The sequence below is a fragment of the Alosa alosa genome, chromosome 24 (assembly GCF_017589495.1).
Source record: "Alosa alosa isolate M-15738 ecotype Scorff River chromosome 24, AALO_Geno_1.1, whole genome shotgun sequence".
Classification (NCBI taxonomy): Eukaryota; Metazoa; Chordata; class Actinopteri; order Clupeiformes; family Clupeidae; genus Alosa; species Alosa alosa.
Window position 1 is genome coordinate 17797119 of NC_063212.1, and position 15960 is coordinate 17813078.

The window sequence follows — 15960 nt, forward strand, 5'->3', positions numbered from 1 at the left end:
AGGCGATAGCAGCACACATGTGCCACCTAGAGTTCTCTCTCAGTCAGTAAATCCCTCCCCTTTAGGAGATAGCAGCTCACTTGCACCACCCATTCATTCAAATGTAGCCACTCTCACTGTCACGGTCTCGCCCTCCTCCTCAGATTTGTCAGACACTTCAGGCGACTGGAAAGCCGGCCATTCGTGTCACCTGGAGACAGCAGCTAGATGGGAACGTCTTTTACAAAGAGAAAACCAAGGATGCAAAGAAGAAATGAGACAAGAGAGAAGAGATTTGAGGAGAGGAGTGAGGAGTGCTACCAATTGTAAACCCTCTGGGCATAGAGCCTTTTCAATCTAATTTCATTTAAACAACATTTATCCCATACAGTGGTCATAGTAGACATCTACTTGCATAATGATTTTAGTTGCATACTGTAGTTCATTCAGACATTTATCTAGTGTGAAACCTTTGAGACATAACTAAAAAAATAAAACTAAAACTGAACTTCTGGTAATACAGCCAGCATTCAGTGACCCCAGGCTAAAATGGCCCGTAACATGGGTGTCAAAATTGATGACCGATTACATTTGTATGTAGGCTAAGTCACAAAGTCATGTCAGTTTATCCTATACAATATTAGGAAGATCAGATCTTATCCAACACAATATGCCAAACAACGTCGTATGTTGTCCATGTTTTTTTCAGTGTAGACTTATCATTGATACACTGTTTTATGTCATAATGTCATTAGTCAGGGAATTGATGATGATGATGATGCTGTTTCTTCTGCATATCATTTGGTTTCAACTTTGGTGTCATGTTTAGTTTCTCAGAGTGTTTCTGTATTTAATCTATACATACACATATTCATTTAAGGTGGCATTTACGTTTGGATCATATTTCTGGATTTTAGTGTGACATACCCACAAATAAAGAGGAACTATCTTACCATTTTGCCACATTATGTTTGACTTGTCTGCGTTGGAACCAAATGCTTTGGTAAAAAAAAAGTCAATGGCTTTTGGAAAGTTTTCATGTGTGTGAAATATGGGCCGCACTTTCCTAAAATCCATTTTTCATGGTTCAAAGGGGTTGCCTTTGGTCTCTGCACAGTAAGCTTTAGACAAGGTTATTCAGTTGCATAGTCCATTTCCAATGCTAAAGATAACCAAAAATGTACCTGAATACACTTAATGTTGGGTTTACACACACACACACACACACACACTGTACACACAGGGACCCATGTAATCGGAACGCAACCATTGTGGTGTCAACTCCAGTCAAGGACATTTGACTTTAAATTTCCAAATAGGGTAAAATTAGCCTGTGACATTAATTTCATAACAGAAAATATGTGTATTGTTCCTTGAATCAGCCAAAAAAGCTTCCATCAAAAGGTGTCAATATATCATCAACTCAAATTTGTTTAATTGATGGCCATGGCATAGTATATTTTGTATATCTCAATCCATTCTGCTAATATGCAAAATTCAGATAAAAGAGATAAGCAAGTGTGAAATACTCCTTTCTTTGAAACCTTTTCCACCATTTTGCATGTTTAAACAAATTATTTATGAAAATGAAACAGCTACAGGCAGGACTGAACGTAAAAAATGTCCGTTCTCTCAGATACATTGTGTACAAAAGAGTTTTGCATATATTTTTTTTGTAAGTCCCACTTTTACTGTTTTGCATGACAGCCTCCATTGTGATTGTAGGCCTTATTTGTCAGGCTGAGGCTTTTTCATAACAGCTATTGATAAAGCTGATGCTCAACTGGCCACTAGATGGTATCAGTGTGGAGCTATTTTGTAGAATTAAAAAAAAAAAAAACACTTGACTCTGCAGTTGCAGATTGTATTGTGTCCACTGCTGTCAGTTCCCCACAGGTTCTTGAAATCATTGAATTTACCTGTATATGGACAATGTGGAACTTTTTAAACTGGGAGGCAGGGATAGACATTTAATATCACTACGCATCTGTCTATCACTATACCTCACTGATACTGGCGCTATGCGGTAAAAAAGCCACTTAGAACACAGAATTCATGTTTGATGATGAAGGTTATTGTCCAATGTTTCTAACAATATCAGTGGTATTAAATGGTTCCTAGAGTGTTGATGAGTGTACATATTGTTAATGTGGATAATACAGTGTGATTTTCGAATGTTGTTGAATAAACTCTTTTGAGTGGTTGATAAACTCTCTGATAGAAATTCCTTGCATATTTATGAATCTCTAATGTATCTGTGACACATTTGCACAATTCTTCCATCAGAAAGCATGGATCAATAAGCCAAATGGGCCCAAGTAATGTAAACAGGGGGTACTGTGGGGCCACTGGTTGTGGTGCCTGCACCATGTTTGGGTCCGAGTGCCCACAGGCAGGGGCGTTATTAGGCGGTGGAAAGGGGGGTTGACACATGTCACCCTCAACTTTCAAAACAGTGGTGCCCAGCCCCCCTCACCCCCTCCAAACATTGTCATCTAAAAGATGGACAAATGCCAGCGACAGACACAAATCAGTTCTAACTACTGACCAATGAATCTAACTGCGACCTTAGCGCACAAGATAGCTTAAACAAAAACAATACGGATAAGAGAGACTAACAGAGTTGCCACAACAGTTAGGCAAAGCTCTAGTTCATGGCAAGGCTCAGATAAGTATGCATTCAGATGTGGATCGGACCTAGATTTCAAATTACCATGCTCACAACCCACTGGATCATTGTATTCAATACTTATTTATTGATTTTTATTTACATCAGGTTTTTTTCAACCAGTGATTCACAGCCCGCTGGTGGTCTGTGAAGGCATTACAGGTCTCTGTGTGTACATTAGTGTGTTTAGAAACATCAGCTTATCACATGAGGAAGAGGAGATGTATGTGATATGTGTGTTTGTAAACACCACCTCATCACATGAGGAAGAGGAGTTGTCCACTAAAGGTGGTGAGGTGGCCTTGGTACGCCGCCACCCACCAGCCCGCCTCCAGAAGCAGGCTCACCTCGTCGCCTTTCTCCAGCAGCAGAGACAGCCCTTGGGAGGTATTGATGTCGTGCGGCGCTTTGTGGTTGTAGGCAGCCGCCACCTGCTCGCCGTTCTTCATTAGTTTGGCGCCGGCACCGTGTGAGCCTCCGGCAAAGATGTGGTATTGGAACTGGTACACTCCTCTTACTGGAGCCGCAAAAATACCTGGGACGGAGGAGAACAACATGGAGACCAAAGCTGTGTTCGGAATGTCCCCTCACTCAGTCACTTACTAGGGGTGGATTGCCCTAATGGGGGACATTTTTTTGCTGTTCGGACTTCTGTAGTAGGCTATATTGGTCCTATCTGCCAACATGTCTTTTACTGTTATTTGTATATACAGACCACCTTCATCTAATTGTAAGTTTTATGAATACTTGAGAAATATTTTGAAAGAATTTGACAGAAACAAAGAACTAATTCTACTTGGCGATTTTAACATAAACTGGATGGAGAAATCAAAAAGAAAAAAAACTCAAAGATATTACAAAGCAATTTGATTTAACCCAATTAGTCCAAGGCCCCACTAGAATCACTTCATCATCCCAAACACAGATTGATCTAATATTTAGTAATAAGGCAGAGAGAATAACTAAAACTTTTAATTTTCTGACTGGGCTATCAGATCACAATTTGACACGGATTTCTAGGAAACTAAGCAAAGGTTTAAGTATCAACAGGAAAGTAAAAAGGTCTTTAACGTCATACCAAAACGGCTTATCAATGATTTTGAAAGCCAATTCAGACAACTTTCTTGAAGTGAGTTGCTTGCCACAGATAGTGTTGATTATGCTTCTGAGAGCTTAATGACTATGATTAACAAACTTAAAAGTGAATTCAGTAAAAATATAATTTACTCTAGGAAAAAGCAAAACTTGCCCTGGCTCAGTGAACAAGTATGGGCTTTAATGAGGCAGAGGGACTATGCATTAAAAACTGCAGTTAGGTCTGGGTTAGCCCATGATAGAACCTTTCATCAATTGCGTAACAAAGTTGTAAAAGAACTTAGAAAATCAAAAGCATTTTTTTTATCAACATTATCAAGGACTCCAAAGGAAATAGCAGGCAAACTTGGAAAAACATTAATATGGTCCTTAAAAAGGATCATAATAGTAACAGAGATAAGGGGCTTGAGCTACAAGTACAGGGCACATTAACACAAGATAAAGTCAAAATCTGTTCTGAGCTTAATACTTATTTAATTGATTCTGTGCAAGATTTAGCAATAGGATTTGGACCTAGAGAGAAATGCATCACCAAATGACAATCTCCCACTTTTTAACATATCTGAGGTCACAGAATCCTCTATAGTTAAGACCATAGGCCACCTTAAGAACTCAAAGGCTAAAGATGTTTTTGATTGTGACTGTGCATTTGTGAAGAAGTCTAAATATATCCTCTCCACTCCAATAACACATCTGGTCAACCTGTCTTTTAATCATAGTTTTTTTCCTATGCTTGGAAAACAGCAGCAATAACTCCTGTTTACAAGGCTGGTGATGTAACTGATTAGCCTAGAAATCTAGACGCGCCTCTAGCGGCAACAAATTACATTTGCTGCCAGGGCTAGTCTAGCAACTCTCCGTTGGCTTGTGAGCTCCAGAAATCGAAACTTAATCAGGTCATTGAAATCGTGTATAGAGTCGTTTGGTGGGCTTAACATAATGATTGATGGCAGAGTTGCAACGGTTTGGCTTGAATTCCCTGCTACTTGAAAACAAATATCCTATTGCGTCCTATTGCGTGCAGAGGGAATTTGAAAGGCAACTGATTATCCCACCCCTCGGACTGAGCACTGCGAACGGTGAGTGCCCAGACCCTACATTTTAATGTGGGTCTGGCTCGCCAGGCTAGTAACTGATGTTACCAACTACAGACCTATCAGTATACTCCCTGTCATTTCTAAAGTGAGTGAAAGGATAGTGTGTGACCAGTTGATGGACCATTTAAATCAGGGCCATTCTCCACTGCACCCTATGCAATTTGGTTTTAGAAAGAACCACTCAACTGAGACAGCAAACTGTTACCTTATTGAGCAAATTAAATCCAGCCTTGATAATGGGGGTGTTGTTGGTGCTGTTTTCCTTGATTTCAGAAAAGCTTTTGACACCGTAAATCATAATGTTCTGTTGTCAAAGTTTAATTTTTCCACTAAAGCTCTGACATGGATAGAGTCTTATTTAGATTCAAGGAAGCAGTGCACCAGGATTAATGATGTATGCTCTTCCTTTGCCAACAGTTCCATTGGAGTCCCACAGGGATCAATTTTAGGACCAATTTTATTTAGTCTATATATTAATGACCTCCCTCTGATTTGCCCAGATGTCAATATCCAAATGTATGCGGACGATACAGTAATCTATACACATGCCAAAAATAGAGAACAGGCTGCTTTAAAACTTACTGCAGTCCTAAATAAAGTGTCAGATTGGCTAACTAGTAGCTGTCTGACTCTAAATGTAAGTAAAACTGTTGCTATGTATTTCTCTAAAAAGGGAAATGCACAGCAACAACCCGACATCTTGGTCAAAGGAGAGGTGATCAAAATGGTTGACCACTTTAAATACCTGGGCATAATCATTGATTCCAATTTAAATTTCAGAAAGCATATTAAGAAGATATCTAGAAATGTTAGAGCGAGTTTGAGTCTGTTTATGTACTCAATGATTTTCTGCCATTTGTCTTATTGTGCTACAAGCTGGTCCCAGGCAGGTGTGACCACTCTGAAACCCTTGTACTCTCTATACAAACAGGCTGTGAAAGTGCTTGATAAAAAAACAAGAAATTATCAGTATATGTACTATTATAAAAAAACATAGCCTGTTAACATTTGACAGTTTTATTTGGTTCTCTGACATGTGCCTGATGTACAAATTGACCCATGATCTTGCACCACCACCACTTAAGCAATGTGTGTCATTCTGTAGAGACAATGTTAGGGTATCTAGGGCTGCAATGAGAGGAGACTGTTACACTACATTCAAAAAGACCACTTTTGGCCAATCAGCATTTTCATATCAAGCAATTAGAAAATGGAACTCAATCCCACTCCATATCAGAGACTCTTTAAGTTTTAAATGTTTTAAAATGTCTTTGAAGTCATGGCTGAAGGACAATCAAGCTTGTGATCATTGATCTTTGTTTTTCACTTAGTTTTTCTTCTATTTGTAATGTTTATCTTGTTGTCTTTTCATGTCTGTGTTTGTTTATGTTTTTACTGTGCTTGAACATCCTGCCCAGGGACTACAGGTGTAAATGAGCTATTTAGCTAACCCTGGTATAGAAGCTATTCTATGCATGGTCCCTGTCAAACAAAACTAATAAACTAAATATTAGGCTACAATGTGAGGACAACACATTAAATCCACATCCAATTTTGATCACAGAACCCTACAGCTTTGGCTTTCCCATAGTTCCACTGACATTCATTAGTTTGGGAAAGAGCCACACCCACCACTGGAGCTTAGGTGTCCCACATTAGGTAGTGTCCCACAATTGGACAATTTAGTATACGTAGTGCACTGCATTGAGAATCAGCCATGATTTGTGCTGGTCGGAATATCAACTTTAAATTCCATTCACTTTGTACTAGGCTACACTGCAGAAATCACTGTAAGGCAGACAATAAGTTAGGGTACAACTGATATACACTACAACAGAGCATGTGGCTATCTAGTATGCCACAATTCATAGCTGGATGACTAAACTGAAGAATTACAAAGACTTTTTGAAAAACATGAAACATGAACTCACAAGAGCAGCTGTACACTGAAGGGTCATTGTTTTACCTGTGTTACCCTGTACCTATGCACTGTAGTGGATTGGATGTATAGTTGTGTTAGAGCTGAAATGGATTGTATGCTTTGTGGTTGGAGTGAACTGAGTGGAAAGCTGTGTTGGGATTGGAGTGGATTTCAGACATAGCTGTGTTGGGATTGTATTGACTTGCATGGGAATATGTATTAGTGCTGATGAGTTTCCTGTCTTACCTGAGCACACGCTGTAGGCGTTGCCAATGTTGCTGAAGACGTGGTTGAAGCCCAGGGTGATATCTGTGTCGTGGGGTCCGATGTGGATGTCAGATGACACTGAGAAGGAGACTGAAAAAGCCACCTTACTCTCTGTGGGAGACAGAGTGGGAGACAGTGTGTGTGTGTGTGTGTGTGTGTGAGAATCGGGAGAATTCCCGGTGGGCCGCTTCACTTTTGGGCCGGTCGAGGGAAAAATATTGGCATTTGTCACGTTAATCTATCTTTTCTTAAAGTTGGCTACACACGTTCGCATTCTATGCCTAACACCCCAGCCTCTGCATGGGTTGTTCTCCCCTCCCAAGAAGAGTTAATTGGTTGGGTCCATATAGCCCGTCTTTCCTAAAAAGTTTTCTCGAATACCAGCCGGGCCGGCCCTACCGTGGTAATGAGCGTCAGGGAGGATGGATGGTAGAAAGATGCCATGAGGGACTGAAAAGGCCAGGTAAAAAAGACGAAAAGTATTGGAGGGAAATGCTGCCAAATGTGCCATGCTTCCAATTTTTTTTGAAGAGGACAGACATAAGTGGCAACTGGTAAAGAGAGATAGCCATGATTATAACGGCGTACTTGGGCTAATAACCTACTGGACCTTGTAGCGTTGTCAACCTATTCGCAAGTAACATTAAATGAATTAAAATATTAGCATTTTGGTATCATCCAATATGGCTATTCATAGACTTTGCAAATATTATGCAAATATTGATAACAAAACTCAAGCTTGATCTGTGTATGCAGTAGCCTATAGGCCTAAAAACAAAAGTAGCCTAAGCAGCAGATCAGCCAGTCCCCCGCTGAAAATGATGAGCCCGAAATTAACGATGACTATAGGGACAAGTAGAAGGGATAATAGAGTTAACATATGAATTAAAGTTATTTTATGGAAGAAAGAACAGTAGGCTATGACACAGGAAGGCTACATGATCAACCTATATGGCTTGTTTGCTTGTTTGTGTGTGTGTGTGTTTGTGTGTGTGTGTGCGTGTGTCTGTGTGTGTGTGTATGTGTGTGTGTGTGTGTGTCTTTCTGTCTGTGTGTGTGTGCATACCTGGAGTGGCTAATAGGGAGATTTGAGTACAGTGAGTACAGTGAGCTTAAATACATTGTTTATTTGCTGCACCCATCACTCACTGTGTGTATGTATGCATGGATGTTTACCTTCATTGATGTTCTGAAGTTGCTTTAGTGTGTTGTTCAAGTCTGCGTTGTTGTCCTCAACAGCCTCTAGTTTCAATTCTAGTTCTATGGAAACACAGAGAGAGAGAGAAGAGAGAGAGAGAGAGACACAGAGACACACACACATACACAAGAATACAAACACACAGAGAACAACACACACACACACACACACACACACACACACACACACACACAGAGAGAGAAAACAACAACAGAAAAGAGCCACAGATCAGTAGCAGTTTAGCAGAAGTTCAGGAGAGATCCATCCTATACATTAAAAACATTAAAAAAAGCACATCATGTTACCTTTGTTTTTTCTTTTCAGTTTTTCCAACTCTTCCTCCACTTGTGCCTTAGCAAGCCTGATCTCCGCCTTCTGCTTCGCCAGCTCACCGCGCATCTCGATCAGCATCTCCTGCATCTCGGGCAGGCTGTTGGGATGCCTGGGGGGGAGGGGGGCTATGGCTGCACCTGCAGAGTCCTCATGGCTTCCTCCGCTCTCTGCCGAAGCCAGACCCGTCCACAGCAGCAGCAGCAGCAGCACAGCTTTGGTAGTCGTCATTCTCGATGCGCTCGGTTTTTCCACTCTTCAAAAGGTGAACGGCTCGGTCAGTGTCTGCTCTGCTCTCTAAGAATGGTACACAGTGTTTCGCCACTACCTGTTCTCTCTCTTTTTATCGCTCAGCCAGGAGCGTGGGCTCTTTTTATTGATCAGGGCCCACGACGTCCTAGCCAGTGGAATGATAGTGATTGTGACATGTGGGAATATTGTGTTACTATGACCACCAGTTGGGTAATCCAGTATTTCCTGAGTTTACTACAAATAGAACAAAATAAACACAAATAATAGTCTTAGTCACTCATTGTGACTCAATGTTATCATCATCATCATCATCATCATCATCTTCTTCTTCTTCTTCTTCTTCTTCTTCTTCTTCTTCTTCTTCATCTGCTAGTATTCAAGAGTCTTTAGGTCTTTCAAGAGGGGTCTAAAGGCATATCAACATTGATTGACTTGAAATTGTTGTTTATTATTGCTATTTTCCTTAATGTATTACCAACTTTTAAATTGTTTACTGTTACATTTAACTTTGTATTGTTGTTATTTGTATGTCGCTTTGGACAAAAGAATCTGCTAAATACCATAACCATAACCATTACAGAAATAATAATATTGTGAGGATTCTAGACTTCTTCTATTCATAAAACGACCATATGTTGCACTTTGGGTAACCATCAGTTGGATGTGTGCTTTCCTCTGTGGCCAGACTGTAATCACTACAGACAGATGCATCTAAAAAATTGGAATATCATGGAAAAGTTCATTTTTTATTTTGGTAATTTATTTCAAGTTCAGTGGTTAATATAATCTATATTCATTACACATATTTCAAGCCTGAATTTTTTCTAATCTTGATGATTACGGTTTACAGCTCATGGAAATCAGGTATCTTAATATAATGTATACTAAAGAATTTATAGTACAGAAATTTCGACCTGAGAAGAACTCTAATAAGCATGTGTGTGTGTGTGTGTGTGTGTGTGTGTGTGTGTGTGTGTGTGTGTGTGTGTGTGTGTGTGTGTGCGAGCCTCGGTGTGGATGTGTTTGGGGGGTGGTGTTTGGTGTGTTTGCTTTAGGGATCACTGTCCCCTGACTACTATTCACAGAGCACAGTTTGTGCAAATATGGAACTTTTAAACAACTGATAGAATGACATCCAATGAGTTGAATGGTGTGTGTGTGGTGTGTGTCAGTGTGTGTGTGTGTGTGTGTGTGTGTGTGTGTGTGTGTGTGAGGGGATGGTGTTTCGGGGGAAGGAATAGGAGGAATCGTGAGGAAGTGAGGAAGCATGTGATTTTATTAAACGTCTGTTTGACCAGAGGGGTTCCTTGGCAGAAAATCACTATGTGAAAAGTGTGTGTGTGTGTGTGTGCCTGTGTGTGTGTGTGTGCGTGTATGTGTGTGTGTTTTTGGGGGGTGGTATTTGGCAATGTTTATAACGCACTTCCAAAAATTTTCATCACCATCACACACACACATAGAGAGAGAAAGACAAAGAGAGAGAGAGGGAGAGAGAGAGAAAAGAGAGAGAGAGAGAGAGAGAGAGAGAGAGAGGAGAAAGAGAGAAAAGAGAGAGAATACCAGTAACAGTAACACGACTGACACTGTTCTTTTCTGACGCTCAGCGCTTTGGTTGGGAAGTTTATTCTTCATCTGAAGGACAAGGCCCACACACATCCAAACAGTTTTCTGTTTGTATAGATTATTAGGCAGTATAATTGTGGATGTGAATGTAATGGTTACCCCAGAAAAACACATGCAATTGAAATACTTAAAATTGTTCTTCAGTGTACATGTTCAGTGAACATGTAAAACATGTCAAATAAATAATATAAAAATAATGAAGCAAATAAAGTTTGTGTAACTCAAAATGTGTATCACTGCCAAAACTCTGGGCAATAACTGTAGGTTACAATTTCACTGTATTTGCTTGTTAGGTATTCTGGAATTTGTCAGATTTGTGAGTGTGTGAAGGAATGTGATGCGAGCAAAATAGTGCATGTGTACGTGTGTAAGTGTGTGTGTGTGTGTGTGTGTGTGTGTGTGTTTGTGTGTGACAGATGGCCGCACAGCGGAGATGATGCTGTCCCTTTTGCTCCCCCATGAGTGTCCAGTCTGCTACACATAGCAGCAAGAGCCAAAGAAAACGCCAAAGCATTACCTCATAATCTCTCTCTCTCTTTCTCTCTGTCTCTCTCTCTCTCTCTCTCTTTCTCCCAAAGACACACATACACACTTCTGTATCTCCGAAGTCTATAGCGATAGGAAGGAGTGCTCCTCTTCAAAATCAAGAACAGAACTTAAGATCCGACTTCCCTCTCCTGCATCCCATTTCTCTTTCCATCACTGTATCTGTCTCTCTGTCTTTCTTATTGGGTTTTATCTCCATCTCATCTCTCTCTCTCTCTGCATCTCTTGTGTTGGATGAGGCTGAAAATCTCTACGGCATTGTTGGCATAGCGTTCAGCCGAGTTTTTCCAATACATCCGGCAAACCTTCTGCAAACCCCTGAAGCAAGAATTGGTTCCAAGAACCATTTGGGAGCACCGAGGACCTCGTGGAAAGTTCTGGACTTATCGAGAGACCGCTCTGCAGTTGGCACAAGAGGTTAAGCACTGTGTCACTCTCTCTGAACTCTCTCGACATCCTGCTACTGTTTTTTGGTTGTTTTTTTTCCCCCACTTATTTACTGACTTCAAGGCACAAGCCTAGTGTGTGGGAATTTCAATTTTATGAAGAGGTACACAAGAAGGATCTTGCGTCTGCATGCTTTCCCTCTTACAACTCAACATGGCTGCAATGCCCGTGTCTCTCTGGAGTGTTTCTGCCCTCCTTCCAAACAGGGGCTGGTCCTGTCTGGTGCTGCCCCACTGCACCTCTCTCCTCCTGGGCTTGACACTGCTGCTGACGCTGGGTCCCCTGGAGGTCCGGGGCCAGAATGACACAGAGCCTATCGTGCTGGAGGGAAAGTGTCTGGTGGTGTGCGACTCCACGCCCGCCGCTGAGCCTTCTGGGAATCCGCTGGGCATGTCGGTGCGGTCGGGCACGGGGCGTGTGGCCTTCTCGGCCATCCGGAACACCAACCACGAGCCGTCGGAGATGAGCAACCGCACCATGACCATTTATTTTGACCAGGTGAGTTACAGAGGCAAAGTGAAACAAAGGAGTGAGATGGAATTATTGAATGAGTGATTTACTGTTATTTACTGACTGATAGATTGATTGACTGATTGATTAACTTATTCACTGGCTGAGTGAATTAATGACTGAATGAATGAATGAGTAGATGAATGGATGGATGGATGGATGGATGAATGGATGGATTGTTGAATGAATGATTGAGTGAATGTTCAAGAATGTGGAAAAAACTTTTGAGCGGGTGCATTGGAGAGAAAAATAATATGCAAATGAGTGTAAGAGCACATCAGTGAAGGAATAACAGCTAACTGATCATCTGATAGAATGAATGGATGAATGAATAAAGAAATAAAAGAACCATGACTCCTCAGAGATGAGCAACTGCACCATGACAATCTGATAATCAGCAATAATGTACACTGTATACTTTGTGAGTGAGAGTAACTGGTTCAGTTTAGTTAGTGAGTGAGTGAGTGAGTGAGTGAGTGAGTTAGTGAGCGAAAGGAGCGAAAGTGAGTGAGGAGTGAGTGAGCGAAGGAACAGTGAGTGAGGAGTGATGGAAAGTAAGGAGGAGTGAGCGAGCGAATGAGTGGGTAAGTGAATGAATGAGTGAGCGAGTGAGTGAGTGAGTGAGCGAGCGAGTGAGTGGGTAAGTGAATGAATGAGTGAGTGAGTGAGTGAGTGACTGGGTGAATGAGTGAGTAGGTAAGTGAATGAGTGAGTGAGTAAGTGAATGAATGAGTGAGTGAGTGAGTGAGTGAGTGAGTGAGTGAGTGAGTGGGTGAATGAGTGAGTAAGTGAGTGAGTGAGCAAGCCGAAAGGAGGAGTGGAATGAGGAGGAGGAGGAGTGAGTGAGCGAGCGAAAGGAGCGGGAGTAGGTAAGTAAATGAGTGAGTGAGGAAGTGAGTAAGTGAGCGAGCGAGTGAGTGGGTAAGTGAATGAATGAGTGAGTGAGTGAGTGAGTGGGTGAATGAGTGAGTAGGTAAGTGAATGAGTGAGTGAGTGAGGAGTGAGGAGTGAGCGAAATGAGCGAAGCGAAAGTGAGTGAGTGGGAGGAGTGGGTGGGTGAATGAGTGAGTGAGGAGTGAGTAAGGAGGGAGGAGTGAGCGAGCGAGTGAGTGAGTGAGTGAATGAGTGAGTGAGTGAGTGAGTGAGTGAGTGAGTGAGTGAGCGAGCGAGTGAGCGAGTAGGTAAGTGAATGAGTGAGTGAGTGAGTGAGTAAGTGAGTAAGTGAGCGAGCGAGTGAGTGGGTAAGTGAATGAATGAGTGAGTGAGTGAGTGAGTGAGTGGGTGAATGAGTGAGTTGGTAAGTGAATGAGTGAGTGAGTGAGTAAGTGAGTGAGTGAGCGAGCGAGTGAGTGAGTGGGTAAGTGAATGAGTGAGTGAGTGAGTGAGTAAGTGAGTGAGTGAGCGAGCAAGCGAGCGAGTAGGTAAGTGAATGAGTGAGTAAGTGAGTGAGCGAGCAAGCGAGTGAGTGGGTAAGTGAATGAGTGAGTGAGTGAGTGAGTAAGTGAGTGAGTGAGTGAGTGAGTGAGTGAGTGAGTGAAATAGTAAACGACTGTGTGAGGGAGTGAACGAATGAGTGTATAGTTGAGTGAGTGATTGACTATCAGTGTGATGTAGTGAGTGAGTGAGGTAATGATTTCACATTTAGCAGAAAACAGTGGGCTGTGAGTGAATTGGTGAATGACATGGGTGTGAAACAGTAATAAATGCATTGGCTACTCTGCCCCCCTTGCAGGTCCTGGTAAATGTGGGGGCTCACTTTGACCCGGCACGCAGCATTTTCCTAGCGCCCCGAAAAGGAGTCTACAGCTTCAGCTTCCATGTGGTCAAAGTGTACAACAGGCAAACCATACAGGCAAGAAACCACTCTGATTCACAACCATGGGATACATGTAGTTGTAGGTCAAACAGGATGAAGGACAGAGTAGACAAACAGTGACAACAAAACGTACAAAGTAATGAAAAACATATGGCGAAGGTAGCATAGTGGTTAAGGAGCTGGGCTAGCCAAAAATTATGGCAGAGGTTTAGAGGAGTAGTACTGTCTGATTGTTCGCCCTTCCTACATCTGTCTACACCTATGTCCTTCTATATTTTTGTCATTACACATGTATGTTTTTATTAATTTAAACTCTTTTTTTTCCAAAGTGACATACATATGTCAATTATATTACAAGGGTTACTGTGCCTGGAACATGGGAACCACTCAGGGTTCCGTAGAAGCCGGGAAATAAACCCACTACAGCCACTACACTACACTTGCCTTCCTGCCCATCTCACCCCTGTGCTCTCTTCCAATCGACAAACAAAGTACATTTTTTGGAGGGTCAGCCCATAGACATTTTTTTTTCAGTTGGGCATCTGCACAGTGTGCAGCCTCAAACCCAGCTTCGATGTAGATGAGTTGGTGTTGAGTGTACAGTAATGGTAGCTAGCTGGTACATAGCTGTTCAGTATGTATGTTAGGTTAACATGTATGTATGTTCCCCTGATGCCTGAAAGGAAAACTTTGGCCATTTTCTCAAAAGCATTGAGTACTATCAGCTACAGCTACCTCAGCTAGGCAGCTATCATTCATTCCCTCTATCATCCATCCTCTCCTCCCTTACTCCCTCTATCATTCACTCTCTCCTCCCTTACTCCCTCTATCATTCATTCCCTCTTCACCATTATTCTCTCTATCATCCATCCTCTCATCCCTTACTCCCTCTATCATCCACCCTCTCCTCCCTTACTCCCTCTATCATTCATTCCCTCTTCTCCATTATTCTCTCTATCATCCATCCTCTCATCCCTTACTCCCTCTATCATTCATTGCATCTTCTCTCTCTCTTCTTCTTCTCACCCTTTTTCTCCCTCTCACTGCAAATCTATCCTTCTCTTCCTCCACCCCTCGCCTGCAGGTCAGCCTGGTGTTAAACGGCTGGCCGGTCATCTCTGCCTTCGCCGGCGACCAGGACGTGACCCGGGAGGCTGCCACCAACGCCGGGCTGATTACCATGGAGAGGGGTGACAAGGCGTACCTCAAGCTGGAGAGGGGGAACTTGATGGGCGGGTGGAAGTACTCCACCTTCTCTGGCTTCCTGGTCTTTCCACTGTGAGGTGGGGGAGGCGCAATGCAGGGCGGGGTGGGGGTGGCGTCCCTAACTCAGCCCCTCAAAAACACTGTGTAGGGTGCCCCAAGTTTTGCTTCTTTGCAGTTGAGTGTGCTTTGACAATGGGGGGAGGCGAGGTGCTGTGACATCCTGCTCACCTTAAGAAAATACACAAGGATAAGACTCCATAAGAATGTAAACCTGCGTTTGAGTGTGTGTAAATCTGTGTGTGTGTGTGTGTGTGTGTGTGTATGTGTGTGTTTTGTGTGTGTGTGAGAGAGAGAGAGATAGTGAGAGAGAGAGAAAGAGAGAGAGAGAAATGAATGTGAACAACATTGTATTCTGTGTATATGCATGTTTGGGTACCGGTATGTATGTTTGTCCTCTGTATGTATGTATACAGAAAATTTTACTTTATTTGCCTCCCTTCTAGCTATAGCCTTTCTGTGTCAAGTTTGTGTAATGCCTTATTTATGCATGAAGCCTATACACGCAGCTTTGGATAATATGTGATTACTACTCTTACAACACTCTGTCTGCACTGTAGCAATACAGCAAAACAACAATGCAATATGATAAACGGGTACAACAACACTCATTGTGTTATTTCACTAGTGCATCATTGGTGCATAAAAAAAGTGATATCTGGAGCACACAAACATACAAATACTCTTTATTCTTTGAGGTGGCAAATTACTTTAACGTTTCGATGGTCACCCCATCTTCAGTCAGTCAGTCAGCGCATCATTGGTGCAGACCTGCAGTGTTAGCAGAAGTCTGTTGTGTTGTGTGCGTGCCTGAATGCTGGTGCCAGTTTACTAATCCTGGCCCTTACCTGGACGGGCAGACTTCCCAGACCTGGACTCAAAGTGACTGCATCTCTAAACTGAGTCCTTTGGGTCCACCGCGCTTCTGTGCTCAGTGCCCACTTTAGT

At 42.2% G+C, this 15960-nt stretch overlaps 2 protein-coding genes across 2 annotated transcripts; one reads left to right on the forward strand and one right to left on the reverse strand.

Annotated features, from left to right (window-relative positions):
* Positions 1-2712: 2712 nt before the first annotated feature.
* Positions 2713-8851, reverse strand: LOC125289785 (cerebellin-2-like). The gene is made up of 4 exons (XM_048236779.1): positions 8531-8851; positions 8204-8287; positions 7007-7138; positions 2713-3182 (listed from the first exon to the last, which is right to left on the reverse strand). The coding sequence occupies exons 1-4, from the start codon at positions 8784-8786 to the stop codon at positions 2905-2907; spliced, it is 750 nt and encodes a 249-aa protein (XP_048092736.1). The 5' UTR covers positions 8787-8851; the 3' UTR covers positions 2713-2904.
* A 2150-nt stretch (positions 8852-11001) lies between these two features.
* LOC125289787 (cerebellin-1-like) lies at positions 11002-15053 on the forward strand. Its single transcript, XM_048236784.1, has 3 exons — positions 11002-11921; positions 13666-13785; positions 14834-15053. Exons 1-3 carry the CDS (start codon positions 11553-11555, stop codon positions 15029-15031), a joined length of 687 nt encoding a protein of 228 aa, XP_048092741.1. The 5' UTR covers positions 11002-11552; the 3' UTR covers positions 15032-15053.
* Positions 15054-15960: the final 907 nt, after the last annotated feature.